Raw genomic sequence first — 17,712 nt, 5'->3', positions numbered from 1 at the left:
GCATTGTCCCAGTGTTCGATACACAATGATGATTTGTTAATTATTTGGAATGATTTTTTCCACTGGTCTCAGGAAAAGTTTTGCTCTAAATCTCTCTCCCATTTCAACATATGAGCATTTTTATTATCTGGTTGGGAGGACAGCATATCATAGAAGAAGGATATGCCTTTCCTAATATGGTCCTTTTGGTGAGATAAATATTCCCATACTATCGATGGAAATTCTATCAAGTTATTAGGATTGAAATCCTTTAAACGTTTACACTTTCCAAGCTTACTCATAATAACATCCTTATAATTCAAGGGTAGATTTTCATGTAATCGGTATCCCTGTTTGATCCATTCGTCTACTGATAAACAAATTCTACAGTAGTTAATAACTTCTGTAGGAAGACATATGTTGGATTTTTTTTCTATATGTCTAGTTTTAGAAAGTATATGTTTCCAAGCAAATATTGTTGCTTTAATACTTAGTAGATTGGGAGTGATTACTTTAGGAAGTATGGCATTGGCTATTGCTAGGGCTAAGTCAAAATTTTTAGTAGATTCTTGTTCTATGTTTAGCCATAGCTTATCTTTCTCCGGGGAGAACCAATATTTCATCTGGTCTAAAATGAATGCATAATAGTAATTGCTACCGTCTGGTAGATTAATTCCTCCATAAGTTTTAATGGTGGTTAGAATTGAAAATGCGACTCTGGGTTTCTTTTTATTCCATATAAATTGTTTAAGCTTAGTATTCAATTGCGTGAAAAATTTGGCGGGCATTGGGACAGAGAGGCATCTAATATAGTATAGAATTTTTGGTAAGGTTTGTGTAAGGGTTAATCCTGTGTCTAGGGTAGTCCCTTAACCTCTCACTCCTCGGATCGATGTATTATGCAATTTCAGATATATCTGGAACCAAGTCCCAAGAACGACACGCATTCAATAATTATGTTTTGGGAATTGTCTGTATTGGTGCGCGTCTTGGCATCTTTTATAGCAAATTACAAATCACACAGAATATTCAGAAGAAACGTGCGCGGTAGATATTAATTTCATATGCAGTTACAGCTGGTTAAAACAAGTAGCCTTTGTTCTTTGTTCTCAGGCTGCTGAATACAAGGGAATAAGGAATTTAGATAAGAAGCGTGTGAAACAGTTCATTTACAAGAATTCATGCTGATAAAGACTTCTGGAAAGCTAAAGAGATACTCAAACTGTACATATTGTAAAATGGAAACTTGTGAATATTAAGATGGCTGACAGAACAAGATAGATGCTTAGCATAACCTTTCAGTTTGCATCTTGAATGCAGCTATTTTACCGACCCAGGATAAATGGGTTTTCTGTATATTTATTAGGTCTTGGTTAATTTGTTCTAAGAGGGGAGGGAAATTTACGTAATATATTTTTGTTGGTGGAAAGGCGTTGTAGAAGTTGTATCCCTAAATATGTTATCGAGGTCCCAATTGAATCCATGTTTTGTACTTAAGTTGTTAATTGTTGTAGCAGGTATATTCATAGGTAGGATATAACATTTGTTTTGATTGATTTTGTAGTATGACACCTCCTTGAATTTTTCTAGTGCTGTAATTACTGATGGTAAAGCTATCTCAGGCTTATTTAATGTCAGTATAATGTCATCAGCAAATAAGCCTAATTTATGTTCATCTTGGCCAATGGTAATACCTTTGATATCTGGGGAAGAGCGTATGTATTCCGCTAAAGGTTCGATCGCTAGGGAGAATATTAGTGGAGATATTACTTATTAGGTTGATAATGTTTAACATCCTTCTGGTGCTATCGGGTGCTTGCCTACCTTTGACGAAGCCTACTTGGTCAGGTTTAATTAATGAGGGGGTTATGTTAACTAGTCTATTGGCCAATATTTTTGCATATATTTTAAGATCAGAATTTATTAAAGATATGGGTCTATAATTTAAGGGGGATGTAGGTTCTTTTCCTGATTTTGGTAATGTTATTATTATGGCCTCTAGAAGTTCTTTTGAAAAGGTTTTTGAATTTGCCGCTTGGTTAAACATTTTGGACAGGTATGGAATTAAGTTGTCTTTGAAGGCCAAGTAATATTCTCCTGATAGGCCATCAGCTCCTGGTGCTTTATTTTTTGGCAGTTCATTTATGACCTTTATAATTTCTTCACTGGAAATTGGTTTATTAAGCTGATCTAAAGACATAGGGTCAATGGAGGGTAGAGTGACATTGTCTAGAAATGCTTTAATTTTGATGGTGTCAGGTTGGAGGGTATTTTTATCATCTTTTAAGTTGTAGAACGCCTCATAATACTGTGAAAATGTATCTACAATTTCTTGGGGATTGAGTATTACCTTGCTTGAGTTGTGGTGGATTAACTTAAGAATTGTATTTTTTTGTTGACGTTGGCGCAGTGGAGAAGCCAGCAGTTTACCCGCTCTGTTTCCTTGAGAGTAATATTTTAAATTTAATTTTTTAAAAATATTTATCATGATCAGCAATTAGGACAGATCTGAGTTCAGCTCTTAGGTTACTAAGTTGGCGTTCTAGATTTTTGTCTTGGGGTTTTTTTTATGCAACTCTTCCAGATTGGATATATCTTTAGTAATGTATTTATTTTATTATTTTTACTTTTTTTTTCTCTGGCGGCTATTTGTTTTAGAAGGCCTCTAGCATAGGCTTTGTGAGAGCACCATAATGTATAGTCGTTGACAGAATTATTATCATTCAATACAAAAAATTCCTCAAGGCTTTTTTTCATCACAGACTGATGTTTCTCCTGAGAAAGAATAAATGTGTTATTCCTCCATAAGTAATTATTGGGACAGATTTGGTTTGAATTGTATTTCGAGTGTAATTGGTGCGTGGTCTGACCATGTTAAGTTGTGAATGTTAGCATTCGTTATATTTGGGAGGAGATTTTTGTCTGTGATGAAATAGTCTATTCTGGAATATGACTTGTGAACGTTAGAAAAAAAAGTGAAGTCTTTTTCTGTAGTGTGTAAGCATCTCCAGGGATCATACATATCTTCGGCTGAGAAGATGTTGGCCAGTCCTCTTCTGGCAGTCTTTCCTTTCTTGGATGTGTCCATGTCTGGATCCATTGGTGCATTAAAATCTCCACAAACAATGATGTGTCCCTTCTGTATTTTTTTTGCTTTCTTGATCACTTTCTGGATAAATTGGTGAGGGTTTTTGTTGGGGGCATAGATGTTGACAATTGTGTATATCGTATTGTCTATTGAAGCTACCGGAATTATGAATCTTCCTTGGGCATCTGTTTTGATACCTATTTGTTGAAAGGAAACAGTGTCTTTTATAGCCGTAATCACTCCTTTTTTTTTTTTAGATATTGCTGGAAACAAAAATTTGTGGAAATTTATGGTGTTTAAATTTGGGTGAGTTATCCTTTGCAAAGTGAGATTCTTGGATACAAATGACGTCGCTTCCAAATTTAATAGCGTCCGACCATAGAGCTCTCTGTTTAAATGGGCTATTTAGGCCCTTCACATTCATTGACATAAGTTTAAGAGTCATTGTTGATATAAGGATGGATGCTGAAGTGTAATATCATACTTGTATATGAGTTGATTGCTGAAATATGGAAAAAGCAACATGACGGTGTAGTTATACTTTTCCTTCAGTAGATGGAGGTGGTGTTCTAAATAGAATATATAGGCAAAAAAAAAAAAACAGGGAAGGTCATTCAACATGAACAAAAAAAAATACATGAAAAAAAGAAAGAGGCGTTGTGATGCAACTCCAGTGTACAGTAACATGTACTCCTAGTCAGGGGGTTATCGGGAACAACACGGAATTTCCCGAGATCCGGCTTCCCTGAGCTTCATTTAAATCCTGAGGATTAAACATGGAAGGTGCTTGCAGGGGTCCAAATTGTATAAGAGGATTGAACCTTATCTTTTGTAGACCGTGCTCTTTTAGGCTTTTTTATTCCAGTCTTGGGATAATGATCCAGGTGCATTAGTATCCATTTTGTTATTCTCCAGATTTAAGCGAAGGATTTTCAAGCCTTGTTTCATGCTGTTGACTGAGTAAAAGGTTCCTTTGTGATCCACAAGTAATTTTGTGGGGAATCCCCATTTGTAAATCATGCCATGGTTACGCAAGATTTTTGTAACTGAGTTTAGGTTTTTGCGAGCTAAGATTGTCGCTTTAGATCCGAGTAAAGGATTATACCTGCATAAGGGTCAGGGTGTGTTGAGTGGCGGCGTGCGTATTGCATAAGTTGGTCCTTTACTCCAAAAAAATGAATTCTGGCTATGACATCTCTCGGGAGTTTCTCTGCAATATGATGCGGTTTAGGTAGTCTGTGGGCTCTATCAATTTCAAGCTCTTGTTGTGGAATTGAAGGAATTAGCTCTGAGATCATGTTTTTAATGAAGCATTTCAGATCTGACGGCTTCACATTTTCCGGTATTCCTCAAAATTTTACATTATTTCTTCTACTTCTGTCCTCGATATCTCCGACCTTAATTCTGAGCTGTCTCACTTCTTCCTCTAGTTCAAAATGGGAGTCCACTAAATCGTTGTGCGCCGAAGTAAAGTCGCACATTTTATTCTCCATATAGTCCACTCTTTCTCCCAATGCATCAATCTCCACTTTAGATTTATGCATATAGTTTATCATATTGTGCTGCAGAGCACCCCTGAGAGACATTATCATATCTTTGATTGTTGTGTCAAGTATGGGTTGCCCTGCTGTTGGTATAGCATTTAATTTATCATCATATGGGTTGCTTTCTGGAGTGTAGGTGTAGTCAGGATTAGCTGTGGTAGATTTACCTTCATTAGAAGAAATCCTTCTCCTTTGTTTCACTGGGCTCAGAATGTCACCCTGGCATTCATTAATGATCTGGCTTTGTGAGGCATAGTGCTTCTCCTCATCCTGCTCTGAGCCAGCAGCCTGTCTTTCTGTATTACAGTGAAGGGCGGGGTTAGCGCCATCTTGGTCTCTCTGAGTCCCAGCCGGGCTGCAGAAAGCACTCAATTTGCAGGGCCCCTCTCTGGATTTGCGTTTGGCCGACATCATCCCTCCGTTCCCGCTAGTCTCCGGTGCAGGTTGGTGGTACTCAGGGCTCTCAAGTCGCTTTGTAGATAGCTCAGGGTAGTCCGTGATAGCGGAGCTCCCTTACAGTGCGGCCATACCTTTCTGCGGCTGACCACACCCCCCGATAGATTTTCAATTTTTTTTTTTGAATTCGGAAATTCAAAATTCGGAAATTTTAAAATCCGAATTTATTTCCGAATTTCTGGATTTCCGAAAAAAGCAAAAAAAGAAAACTAACACATTTTTTGTCAGTGCACATGTCTATTACCAAGCACTGTGCAATCTTATACATTGGTTGACCATTATGTTTCCTGCTATAGCAATAGAAGATCTTACCTGGGATGGCGTCAGGGGGTAGTTTCCCGGTTGCCAGCATGATGTCCCGGAAGTTGAGCGAGGCGTAGTAGACTTTGCACAGTTGCACATTGGGGTTAGTGGGCTGAAAGTGACGCAGGGGAGAGGCGATCCAGCGCAGAGTGGAGAGGTCACCTCGGGTCAGGACATTCACAAAAGCAAACTGAGTGTTATCCTGAGCTTGATCTGCACAAACAAGATTAAATATCCATAAATATGAGAGTCAGACAACGCTTATTGGCAGAGAAAGTCCAGTAGGTGGACACTCAGACTCTGAACAATTTGCTTTTTGCACATACACACACACACGTGATTTATCCTGTGAGCTGCTACCCACTTATAACTCTCGTATCGATGGTATGGGTTCAAATGGTGCTGACATATATTAGGCTCCATTCACACCAATGCGTTTTTTTTTTTTTTTAATGCTTCTTACAGAAACGCAGGACATTTTTTTTAACATGGAACACGTTCACATCAATGCATTTTTGTGCCTGTGTGCTTTTGGAAAGGGTCAGGGACTTTTTTTAATGCAAAACTGTTTGTTTTTTTTTTTTGCGTTTTTTGGTTCAATAGACTTCAATAGAGAAGCTGCAGAAAAGCATGTAGTGCGTTTTTGCCGCGATTCGCGTTTTGCATTTTTTAATCTGCCCAACAACAAATTTGTCCAAAAAGCATAAAAAACGCGAAACGCAAATTGCGTCTTCAAAAACACAAAAAGCACTAAAGAAACGCTCAAAAGCAACATGCATAGATTTGAATTGGGCCTTAGAGGACACATTTCCAATTTTGCCATTGAAGGTCAGACTAGGGAACGTTTGCATTTCCAATAGTTATTTCAGTCCAGGAAGAATCAATGAACTGTGAGAGCGCTCACCAGCACCCTCATAGTTCATTGAGAACTACAAGCTGTCAGCCACAAAGGCCATCGGTGCTTGTATTCTATTCATTCACAGAAATCTAGTTCCACAAAAACGTGACGTAGCGCAATGTGCGTTCCAGTCTTACACGTTTGGTCATCAATTGAGACATCAGAAGCTTCTGATGACATCACGATTGATGAAAAAACGCGTAAAGCTGGAGCGCACGTTGTGCTACGTCATGTCTTTTTGGAACGCACGCTAAATCTGGTGTGGGTTACACGGCTTTCCACAACCCCTCATTGTGTTTGCGGTTGTTCGCATTTGGAGGGTCATAGACTGTTTTTACCTTTTTTATGCTGCAGCCCATTGAGGCTTTTAATAAAACTACCTATATGGTTTTACACTATGAGGAGTCCATCCTCTGTTTATCCTTCCTTTACAGCTGGTGACATCCCGTCTTGAAGTTATGCTTTACCTGGCGAAGGGGGACACTGGAGGATTTGCCTAAAAGACCCGAGAAGGTCTGGGAGACCCCGCAAGCCCTTTATGATCCCTCTTGTCATAAGGCAGGGGGATCTACAACATCTGGTGAGTGTACATCCACACTTAATTGTCACCATATGATCCACGTAGGAAGATTTTTTTTCCATTGGAGTACTTGAAAGATTTTTTTGGGACTTTGTCACATTTGGACTAATTTTGGTCATATGTTCACATATGTTTTAAGGACTGTTCAACTATACAACGTTTTTGTTTCACATCATTTAAAATTTTTATTCACATAAATTTTGTTTGCACTAGTACCTATGTAGGTCACATTGCTTATCTTCACCTTATGTGTTACTAGCAAGCACTGTTTTGCACATCCAGGTTTGTGCATGTTTTAGCAATAAATGCCTGTTTACCTATTACTAAAGTACACTGTATGCATTATCTCTGTGTTGTGTACCAACTTCTGTCAAGTTTTTAAAAACCAATAAAAAAACTTATTGAAAAAAATTAATAAAAATAAATATATATATATATATATATATATATATATATATACACATATACACAGTATCTCACAAAAGTGAGTACACCCCTCACATTTTTGTAAATATTTTATAATATCTTTTCATGTGACAACACTGAAGAAATGACACTTTTCTACAATGTAAAGTAGTGAGTGTACAGCTTGTATAACAGTGTAAATTTGCTGTCCCCTCAAAATAACTCAACACACAGCCATTAATGTCTAAACCGCTGACGAGTACACTCCTAAGTGAAAAAGTCCAAATTGGGCCCAATTAGCCATTTTCCCTCCCCGGTGTCATGTGACTCGTTAGTGTTACAAGGTCTCAGGTGTGAACGGGGAGCAGGTGTGTTAAATTTGGTGTTATCGCTCTCATTCTCTCATACTGGTCACTGGAAGTTCAATATGGCACCTCATGGCAAAGAAGTCTCTGAGGATCTGAAAAAAAGAATTGTTGCTCTACATAAAGATGGCCTAGGCTATAAGAAGATCCCAGGGCCCTGAAACTAAGCTGCAGCGTGGTGGCCAAGACCATACAGCGGTTTAACAGTAGAGATTCCACTCAGAACAGGCCTCGCCATGGTCGACCAAAGAAGTTGAGTGCAAGTGCTCAGCGTTATATCCAGAGGTTGTCTTTGGAAAATGGACACATGAGTGCTGCCAGCATTGCTGCAGATGTTGAAGGGGTGGGGGGTAGCCTGTCAGTGCTCAGACCATACGCCGCACACTGCATCAAATTGGTCTGAATGGCTCTTGTTCCAGAAGGAAGCCTCTTCTAAAGATGATGCACAAGAAAGCCTGCAAACATTTTGCTGAAGACAAGCAGACTAAGGACATGGATTACTGGAACCATGTCCTGTGGTCTGATGAGACCAAGAAAAACTTATTTGGTTCAGATGGTGTCAAGCGTGTGTGGCGGCAACTAGGTAAGGAGTACAAAGACAAGTGTGCCTTGCGTACAGTAAAGCATGGTGGTGGGATGTCATGGTCTAGGGCTGCATGAGTGCTGCTGGCACTGGGGAGCTACAGTTCATTGAGGGAACCATGAATGCCAACATGTACTGTGACATACTGAAGCAGAGCATGATCCCCTCCCTTTGGAGACTGGACCGCAGGGCAGTATTCCAACATGATAACGACCCCAAACACACCTCCAAGACAACCACTGCCTTGCTAAAGAAGTTGAGGGTAAAGGTGATGGACTGGCCAAGCATGTCTCCAGACCTAAACCCTATTGAGCATCTGTGGGACATCCTCAAACGAAAGGTGGAGGAGCACAAGGTCTCTAACATCCACCAGCTCCGTGATGTCGTCATGGAGGAGTGGAAGAGGACTTCAGTGGCAACCTGTGAAGCTCTGGTGAACTCCATGCCCAAGAGGGTTAAGGCAGTGCTGTAAAATAATGGTGGCCACACAAAATATTGACAATTTGGGTCCAATTTGGACATTTTCACTTAGGGGTGTACTCTCTTTTGTTGCCAGCAGTTTAGACATTAATGGTTGTGTGTTGAGTTATTTTGAGGGGACAGCAAATTTACACTGTTATACAAGCTGTACACTCACTACTTTACATTGTAGCAAAGTGTCATTTCTTCAGTGTTGTCACATGAAAAGATAGAATAAAATATTTACAAAAATGTGAGGGGTGTATCACTTTTGCGAGATACTGTATATATATATATATATATATATATATATATATATATACACACACACACACTAAGAACTCAAAGCATATTTACAGATGCATGCTACTCACTAACCTTTCTCAAATCAAGTACTAACCTTTCTGAAAGGGAACATGGCGGAATGACCCCCACTTCCCGCCATAGTAAACATTCATCACCAAATCTTTGCCTTGCAGCTGCTGGAGCTCCTTGTCAGGAACTTCATACGCTTCCACTTCAGAATTGAAGATGCACCTGGGGGTGAAAAATCACAAGATAATTGTGTTGAAAGGAAGATCGGTGCACAAATAATTACCTATGAAGATATTCAAGAGCTGCTTAATTTTATAAACTCAAATAAAGTTTTTATTCAAAAATGATTCATTTTATTTGAAAAAAGGCTCTGGACATATACAAGACACAAGTTTAAAAACATGAGCTCCGGTTTACATAATGCATAACACAGTAAATTGAGGTAACAGATCACACAGTAAATTTGATGTCATGTGAAAATTATTATGAGGGTTATGCATACAGCAATGCCACCTTATAACATTGATTGAAGTTACACTATCCGATGACAGAGAAAACAATTTTCAAACAATTGTTTCGGGGTGTAAAGCCTTCATCAGACTCTTTAAAAGTGTCATTCCATGTTATAAATTTATAAACTCAATAAATCTACACCTTATATGATTAAAAAGCAAATACATTACAAAGTTTACCTAAAGGGAATGTGCAGCGTTTTTGTATGGATTTATTTTTTATTTATTATGTTCAGGATCAAAAAATACATATGATGATAATAATAATAATTTTCAGGTGCCTTTTCATTTTTAAAATAGTGCATGATTTTTTAAAAAATATTTACATTCCGGCAGGTGGCACCCTTTTCACTTGTTAACTGTCTATTCTTAGCTGCTCTGCTGGAAAAAAAAGCCTTGTGTTTACAGTCATTAGCTCAACATCAAATTAAAAACAGAACTGACTAAGTACCGGTTCACACAGGGGCGACTTGTCAGGCGACCTAGCCGCCTGACAAGTCTCCTCCCGTTCTGTACAATGGAACCGTTCTAATAGGAGCGACGCAAGTCGCTCCGACTTAGAAAAAGCTTCCTGTACTACTTTGGGGGCGACTTGGAGCGACTTGCATAGACTTCTATACAGAAGTCGTTTTGCAAGTCGCTGTGGCAGTCGCGTGCAGGTCGCCTCGGTGAGTCGACCTGCAAGTTGTGCCACCCCTGTGTGAACCGGGGCTCAAGCAGACATGGTTGACACCCTGTGGGTGCATCTTCTTCTAGCTGGCTGCATCTGGGCAGTGGGTCTAGGAGTTTAAAATACATCCTTTAGGCCACTGAGCTTAAAGAACACTGAGCAGGTGTTTTGGTTTGCTATTTATGGTGGCTATGCATGTGAACACTCAGAAACTAGTTGTTAACCTTCTGCATCAAGTGATAAGTCACCCCAACACCCAGCCGAGCTGTGCTACAATGTATGTATGCATGTGTGCTTATTGCATGTTCTGTCATAAAGCATTATGGAATAGAATGGCATTAGATAAATAAAATAAATACCTGAGTCGGTGTCCCCCAGGTTCCTGGCGCAGACAGTTTACCATCCCAACAATACCGGAATTTGGTTGCTTCAGGGCAGTAAGCCAGATATGGTGATCTGTAGAATCTGCCATTAATTCCTGTGTGGCACAAACAAAACATTAACTATGACAAAGTAGGCTTGGCTGTTTTTGGGTGGGTGGTGGTATCACCAGTTATATAATTTACATTCAATACAATAGTGAATCATGGGACTGATTACAAGATTAGATAATAATGACGTTTCACTAGGTTGATTCTTCTGCGGTATTGCAATGTGACAGCTTCTGATGCCCGATACACTATTGCACAATGTGGTTCCACCAGACTGTGTCCTGTATTGATAAGGAGGCGGCTGCGGCTTCAGTCCACTCTGGCAGCCAGCATATCTCCCTGAGTTCAGATCGCAGCGCGTTGGACACCAAACAGCCCACACAAGCTGGGGGCGGGTGTTCCCACATTAGCCCAAAGTCACTGGAGCCACTTGGCTTTGCTCCAGCGGTATTTAGCCTGGATACACTGGCAAGGCCCTGGCGATGCAGGTAATTTACTGGAGTGGAGAGGAACCAGAAGAGCACCGCTCAGGGTGAGGGACCCTCCCAAAAAAGTGAGGCTCCGTGTGCGGGTCACGAAAATTAGGCAGCCGCAAGGCCCCTGTGAGAGCGAGGCCTAAGGCGACCGCCTGATTTGCCTAATTAAAGAGCCGCCTCTGATTAGTGAATCATGGGAATGATTACAAGATTAGATAATAATGATGTTTCACTAGGTTGATTCTTCTGCAGTATTGCAATGTGACAACTTCGGATGCCCGATACACTACTGCACAATGTGGTTCCACCAGACTGTGTCCTGTATTGATATACAGTATCAGCCAGCAAATGGAACCACAGCACACTGCGGAAGATCAGGCATCTCCTAGAGGTGTATAAGATGTTATGAATTGTTCAGCCAGCAGACAGTAACAGGACAGGCAAGTATTATACCTCTTCTTTTACAAGGTTGGGTAGGACCTAAAGTGTTCCCTACAGGTCCTGAGACTGAGCTGAGCGCTGGAAGTAAATTTAGTGAAAAGGTGCACCTGGAAATATTCTACCTTTTTCAAATTATGGGCAGTAGTCAAGGGGGAGGACCTTGAGGACCTCATCAAGGGATCATTTGCACAAGCTTCACCCTCTAAAGAGTGTGTTCCACAGTGGATTGGGTCCATTGCAGCACGGCCCCTTTTAGCTTAATGATTTGCGTTCAGCCAATGGGGGGGGGGGAATCATTTTTGCCACAGCATGTGTACACCTGAATTTGCTGCCTTCCAGCTCAACTTTATGTTTTTACCACTCCCCAATCACAAGTGCTAAACATAGCAATGGGTGTGCATAGCCTTTTGCATTAGGATGTGCACCCAAAAGCTCAAACACACATGTAGCCTCAGCTGCACTGGACAGTGAATGAATGGGAAGTGCTCTGTGCTGAACGTCTTCCAGTTCATTCGCAAATTGAAGCATAGTAAACAGTTAACTATGCTTCCATTATGAATGAACACAGTGAGTAATTGTCACCAATCACTCACTGTGTTCACTCAGAAAAGGAAGGGGCCTGTAAATTACATATTTAAATGCATCTTCACCTGTTCTCTATCCATAAACATCCCTCTTTGTGCCTGCAGCAGCAGTTGGCAGGAGAGGAGAGGAGGAAAGCCAGTAGCTCTGCGGGGGGGGGGGGGGCAGGGCCCAGGCAGCAGTGGGAATCTGCACCACAGGGGGTGAGTAGGGTGTGCCCAGGCACATCCTTTGCACACATCTATGAACATAGCCCTAATACTGCAAATAGCTAATTAAGAAATGTTGCCTGTTCTCTATATTACGGTTACTGAACACTCAGAGTTGGTGCTGTGTAGCTATAAGATAACCTTGCAGGAGGATAAAGATGCTGACTTATTATGGATGCTTTCTGTGTAATCTTTTCCATTAATCTTAGGGCAGTGATGGTGAACCTTGGCACCCCAGATGTTTTGAATCTACATTTCCCATGATGCTCGTGCACTCTGCAGTGTTGTTGAGCATCATGGGAAATGTAGTTCCAAAACATCTGGGGTGCCAAGGTTCGCCATCACTGGCTTAGTGTATTCAGCTGGTGACATGTCATCACATGACCATCCCGCAGAAGCCAAAATGGCACGGAAAAATGTACCTGGTGCAGCTATACAATGGACCATCCCCATCCACCCCTTCCCTGATCCAGTTCTAGGTTAGAAATATCAAGATTTAGTTTATTGACAGCATCAGAAATGCTGCTTTGGGAGGAACAACAAGTTAGAACATCCCAATAACCAAGTGTCAGGATAGGCAGAATTTATGATCTTCCTGAAACAGCCTACCTTGAGCGATTCCACCCATGAACAATCCATGTCTTCCACCGACAGAGTTATAGGCGTCTTCTGTGGTCCACGTCGACGGCATAGGAAAATGACGGAGCTGTAGAAAGATTTCTTCATGGCAACCAAATCCAAAGAGGCAGCTTCGAACAATTCCTCCCACTCTGCCTGCCAGGGATAGAAAACTATTAGGCTTTGTGTATCTCAAGTTTAATTTTTTAACCTGCACACCAGCAGGTACAATGTCAACCTACTCTAAAGTGATATTTCAGCTGTAAGTGGGGAACATACATTCCTTTTCAAAAATGGTTATGCAGTTCAGTTTAGGATCCAGAGCTGCCTGGTATACAAACAATACTCCAAAAAATATACAGTGCCTTGTCAACCTGTGTGTAATTTAATCTCAGTATAAATACGGCTGTTCTGTGAAGCCCACAAAAGTTTTTAGAGAACTATAGTGAACAAACAGAATCATGAAGGCCAAGGAACACACCAGACAGGTCAGGGATAAAGTTGTGGAGACGTTTAAAGCAGGGTTAGGTTTTAAAAAAATATCCCAAGCTTTGAACATCTCACGGAGCTCTGTTCCATCCATCATCCGAAAACGGAAAGAGTATGGTACAACTGCAAACCTACCAAGACATGGCCGTCCACCTAAACTGACAGGCCGGACAAGGAGAGCATTCATCAGAGAAGCAGCCAAGAGGTCCATGGGAGCTCTGGAGGAGCTGCAGAGATCCACAGCTCAGGTGGGAGAATCTGTCCACAGGACAACTATTAGTCGTGTTCTCCACAAATCTGACCTTTACGGAAGAGTGGCAAGAAGAAAGCCATTTTTGAAAGAAATCCATAAGAAATCCTGTTTACAGTTTGTGAGAAGCCATGTGGGGGACACAACAAACATGTGGAAGAAGGTGCTCTGGCCAGATAATTGAACATTCTGGCCTAAAAGCAAAACGCTATGTGTGAGGAAAATCGAACACGGCATATCACCCTGAACACACCATCCCCACCGTGAAACATGGTGGTGGCAGCATCATATTGTAGCAATGCTTTTCTTCAGCAGGGACAGGGAAGCTGGTCAGAGTTGATGGAAAGATGGATGGAGTCAAATACAGGACAATCTTAGGAGAAAACCTGTTAGAGTCTGCAAAAGACTTGAGACTGGGGCGGAGGTTCACCTTCCAGCAGGACAACGACCCTAAACATAAAGCCAGAGCTACAATGGAACGGTTTAGATCAAAGCATATTCATGTGTTAGAATGGCCCAGTCATAGTCCAGACCTAAATCCAATTGAGAATCTGTGACAAGACTTGAAAATTGCTGTTCACAGACGCTCTCCATCCAATCTGACAGAGCTTGAGCTATTTTGCAAAGAAGAATGGGCAAAAATGTCCCTCTCTAGATGTGCAAAGCTGGTAGAGACATCCCCAAAAAGACTTGCAGCTGTAATTGCAGAGAAAGGAGGTTCTACAAAGTATTGACTCAGGGGGGCTGAATACAAATGCACCCCACACTTTTCACATATTTATTTGTAAAAAAATGTGAAACCATTTATCATTTTCCTTCCACTTCACAATTATGTGCCACTTTGTGTTGGTCTATCACATAAAATCCCAATAAAATACATTTACGTTTTTTCAGTTGTAACATGACAAAATGTGGGAAATTTCAAGGGGTATGAATACTTTTTCAAGGCACTGTAGTCCAATTATTGTAAATACTTCAGACCCATATACTTTGAAACATCTGATACAGAAAATCTCCAAAAAATAAAAACAATTTAAACTGTGCTCTTTAGAATGTATAAGATGAGGGTGTTTTTGCTCATTTTCAATACTAGTTTCTTATAGAATTATATGGGCCTATATAGTAACAAGACTGGATAGTTATAATTATATGGGTCTGTAGTCATCACCAAGACTGGATCATTATAAAGATTTGGGCTTGTAATAGTCACCTAGACTGGATTATTGTAGGTTTTATCGGGAGTCCGCAGTCCGGTGGGAATAATTACGCCCTGTCATCTTTTATCTAATGGAATCTCCCTGAAATAGTTCTTGGCTAGCTTCTTACCCGCTTTGGGTTCTTGTAGATGTTCTCAATCATCCTGTTGGATTCTCCACATTATAACATTAGATTACAAACCCAACCATTAAAGTGGAAGTCCTTCATAATGGCTACAGCAGATGGGCAGAACCTTTTTTAAGGCTGGGTTCACACCTAATGCCGATGTGGCTCCCAAAAGGGGTCCTGTGCATCCTGGTTCACCGTTTCAGGTCCGATTTCAGCAAGAATTGTGGTCTGAATCCGGACCTGAAACGGACCAAAAGACGCACAGGGCTCCTGTGCAAATTCGCACGGAAGCCGCATCGGAGATATGTGAGAAGGTAGGCATGCAGCTCCGGCCTAGATCGCCTTAGAGAGGAGGCTTTGGGGGACCAGTCACAGAGATGGAGGGAACCTGCTGGAGGGAGGAATGGTGTATTACACCTTATTACTCTACCCCTAGAGCTTTCAAGGGCTGTGTGAGGGGGGCCCACTGCATGAGCAATTGTTTTTCCTTGTATTAGGACTGGAGTTTGGCTTTAACTTTCACGTACATGTGCAAACATTTGCATTTGTGCAGCCACTCCCCTTCCATAACATGTCACAACTAAAGAGGACTGAACCAATGGAAAACTAGCTGTCCATCAGCATGAGGACAAACCCATATTTAGTTAAGCAAATAGCTTCCGATATTTGAAAATAATTCCCAATGCCACTTTGCAGTCTATATCTGAGCTTTTGCTGCAGTACTCTTATAGTATTATGACATATTGTTTAACCACTTCAATACCGGGCACTTTTACCCCCTTCCTGCCCAGGCAAATTTTCAGGTCATGCAACACTGTATCCATGTGAAATTGTTATCATTTGTTTTGAGACAGATAGAGCTTTCTTCTGGTGGTATTTAATCACCACTGGGTTTTAAATTTTTACTAAACAAATTTAAAAAGACTGAAAATTTAAGTAAAAAAGTTTTTCTTAGTTTTGGTTATAAAATTTAGCAAATAAGTAATTTTTCTCCTTCACTGATGGGCACTGATTGGCTGCACTGGTGGGCACTGATGAGGCTGCTCTATTATGCAGCACTGACGGGCACTGATAGGTGGCACTGATAGACAACACTAATGGACACTAATTAGGAGGCACCAATGGGCAGCACTGATAGGTGGCACTGATAGACAGCACTAATGGGCAATGATAGGCGGCACTGACAGACGGAACTGATGAGATGGCCCTAATAGGCACGGATAGGCTGCACTGAGAAACACTGATAGGCTACACTGATGGGCACTGATGAGGCTGCTCTGATATGCAGCACTGATGGGCACTGATAGGTGGCACTATTGGGCAATGATAGGCAGCACTGATGGGCAATGATAGGCAGCACTGATTCAGAGGCACTAATAGGCAGCACTGATGGGCATGGATAAGCTGCACTGATAAGCACCGATAGGCTACACTGATGGGCACTGATGAGGCTGCTCTGATATGCAGCACTGATGGGCACTGATAGGCGGCACTGATGGGCAATGATAGGCGGCACTGATGAGGAGGCACCAATGGGCAGCACTGATAGGTGGCACTGATAGACAGCACTGATGGGCAATGATAGGTGGCACTGATAGACGGCACTGATGAGAAGGCCCTAATAGGCACAGCTAGGCTGCACTGATAAGCACCGATAGACTACACTGATGGGCACTGATGAGGCTGCTATGATATGCAGCACTGATGGGCATTGATAGGTGGCACTAATGGGCAATGAAAGGCAGCACTGATGAGAAGGCACTAATAGGCAGCACTGATGGGTACGGATAGGCTGCACTGATAAGCACCAATAGGGTACACTGATGGGCACTGATGAGGCTGCTCTGATATGAGGCATTGATGGGCACTGATAGGTGGCACTAATGGGCACTGATGGGGCTATACTGATAATCAGGGCACTGAATAACGGTGTAAATGTGTGCTGTCAGAATTGCTGGTTACCAGCCTCCTTTCTCCTCATGCTGTGACAGCGTGTGAGGAAAGGAATGCCGATAACCAGCAAGTTTGTTCACATGTGATCAGGTGTGATTGGACACAGCTGATCACATAGTAAAGGGCAGCTGTGATTGGTTCTTTACCGCGATCACAGAGCATTGTTGGATGTGCACCAGGGGGCGTGGTTCTGGGAGGGTGTCCATGGACGCCCTCCCAGAACGAGAGACCAGCGTTGTAGCTGTCTCTCAGCTATAGCGCGGTCATGAAGTGGTTTATATACACCATACTGAAAATACACAATATGGCAAAAGGTTTCCATCACACCTATATATACTGTAAATTTGTTGGACGTCCCATTAAAAAAAACCATGGCCATTGATATGGAGTTGCCCCCTTCCACCCTTTGTGGCTATAACAGCCTCCCCCAATTCTTGACAGAATTTCCACAAGAATTGGGACACTGTGGGAATGCAGGAGAGCATTTGTGATGCGTGATACTAATGCTGGCGAGAAGAATTGACTTGCATTAGGTGTTTCAATTCATCCCAAAGACATTCATTAGGGTTGAGGTCAGGGCTCTGTGCAGGCCACTCGAGTTCCTCCACACCAAACTCATCAATCCAAGTCTTTATGGAGCTGGCTTTGTGAACTGGGCAGTTATGCTGGAACAGGAAAGGGCCTACTCCAAAATGTTAGAAGATTGGACGTGCACAATCATTTAAAAATGTTTTTGTGTGTTGTAGCCTTACCAGTACCCTACACCTTAACTTAATAACT

The 17,712-nt window shown here is 41.5% G+C and overlaps 1 protein-coding gene across 1 annotated transcript in view; it reads right to left on the bottom strand.

Annotated features, from left to right (window-relative positions):
* Positions 1-17,712, bottom strand: part of FASN (fatty acid synthase) — a 145,845-nt gene that overhangs the window by 43,871 nt on the left and 84,262 nt on the right. Inside the window, exons 24-27 of the mRNA XM_073606706.1 lie at positions 12,906-13,070; positions 10,517-10,635; positions 9,061-9,197; positions 5,380-5,583 (exon numbers count right to left, since the gene is read on the bottom strand). Of these exons, the coding sequence (XP_073462807.1) occupies positions 5,380-5,583; positions 9,061-9,197; positions 10,517-10,635; positions 12,906-13,070 (625 nt within the window). The remainder of the gene's footprint in view (positions 1-5,379; positions 5,584-9,060; positions 9,198-10,516; positions 10,636-12,905; positions 13,071-17,712) is intronic.

This window comes from Aquarana catesbeiana, linkage group LG12 (assembly GCF_042186555.1).
Source record: "Aquarana catesbeiana isolate 2022-GZ linkage group LG12, ASM4218655v1, whole genome shotgun sequence".
Taxonomy (NCBI): Eukaryota; Metazoa; Chordata; class Amphibia; order Anura; family Ranidae; genus Aquarana; species Aquarana catesbeiana.
The sequence above is the reverse complement of the archived record's forward strand: the minus strand, read 5'-3'. Positions and strand labels throughout refer to the sequence as shown.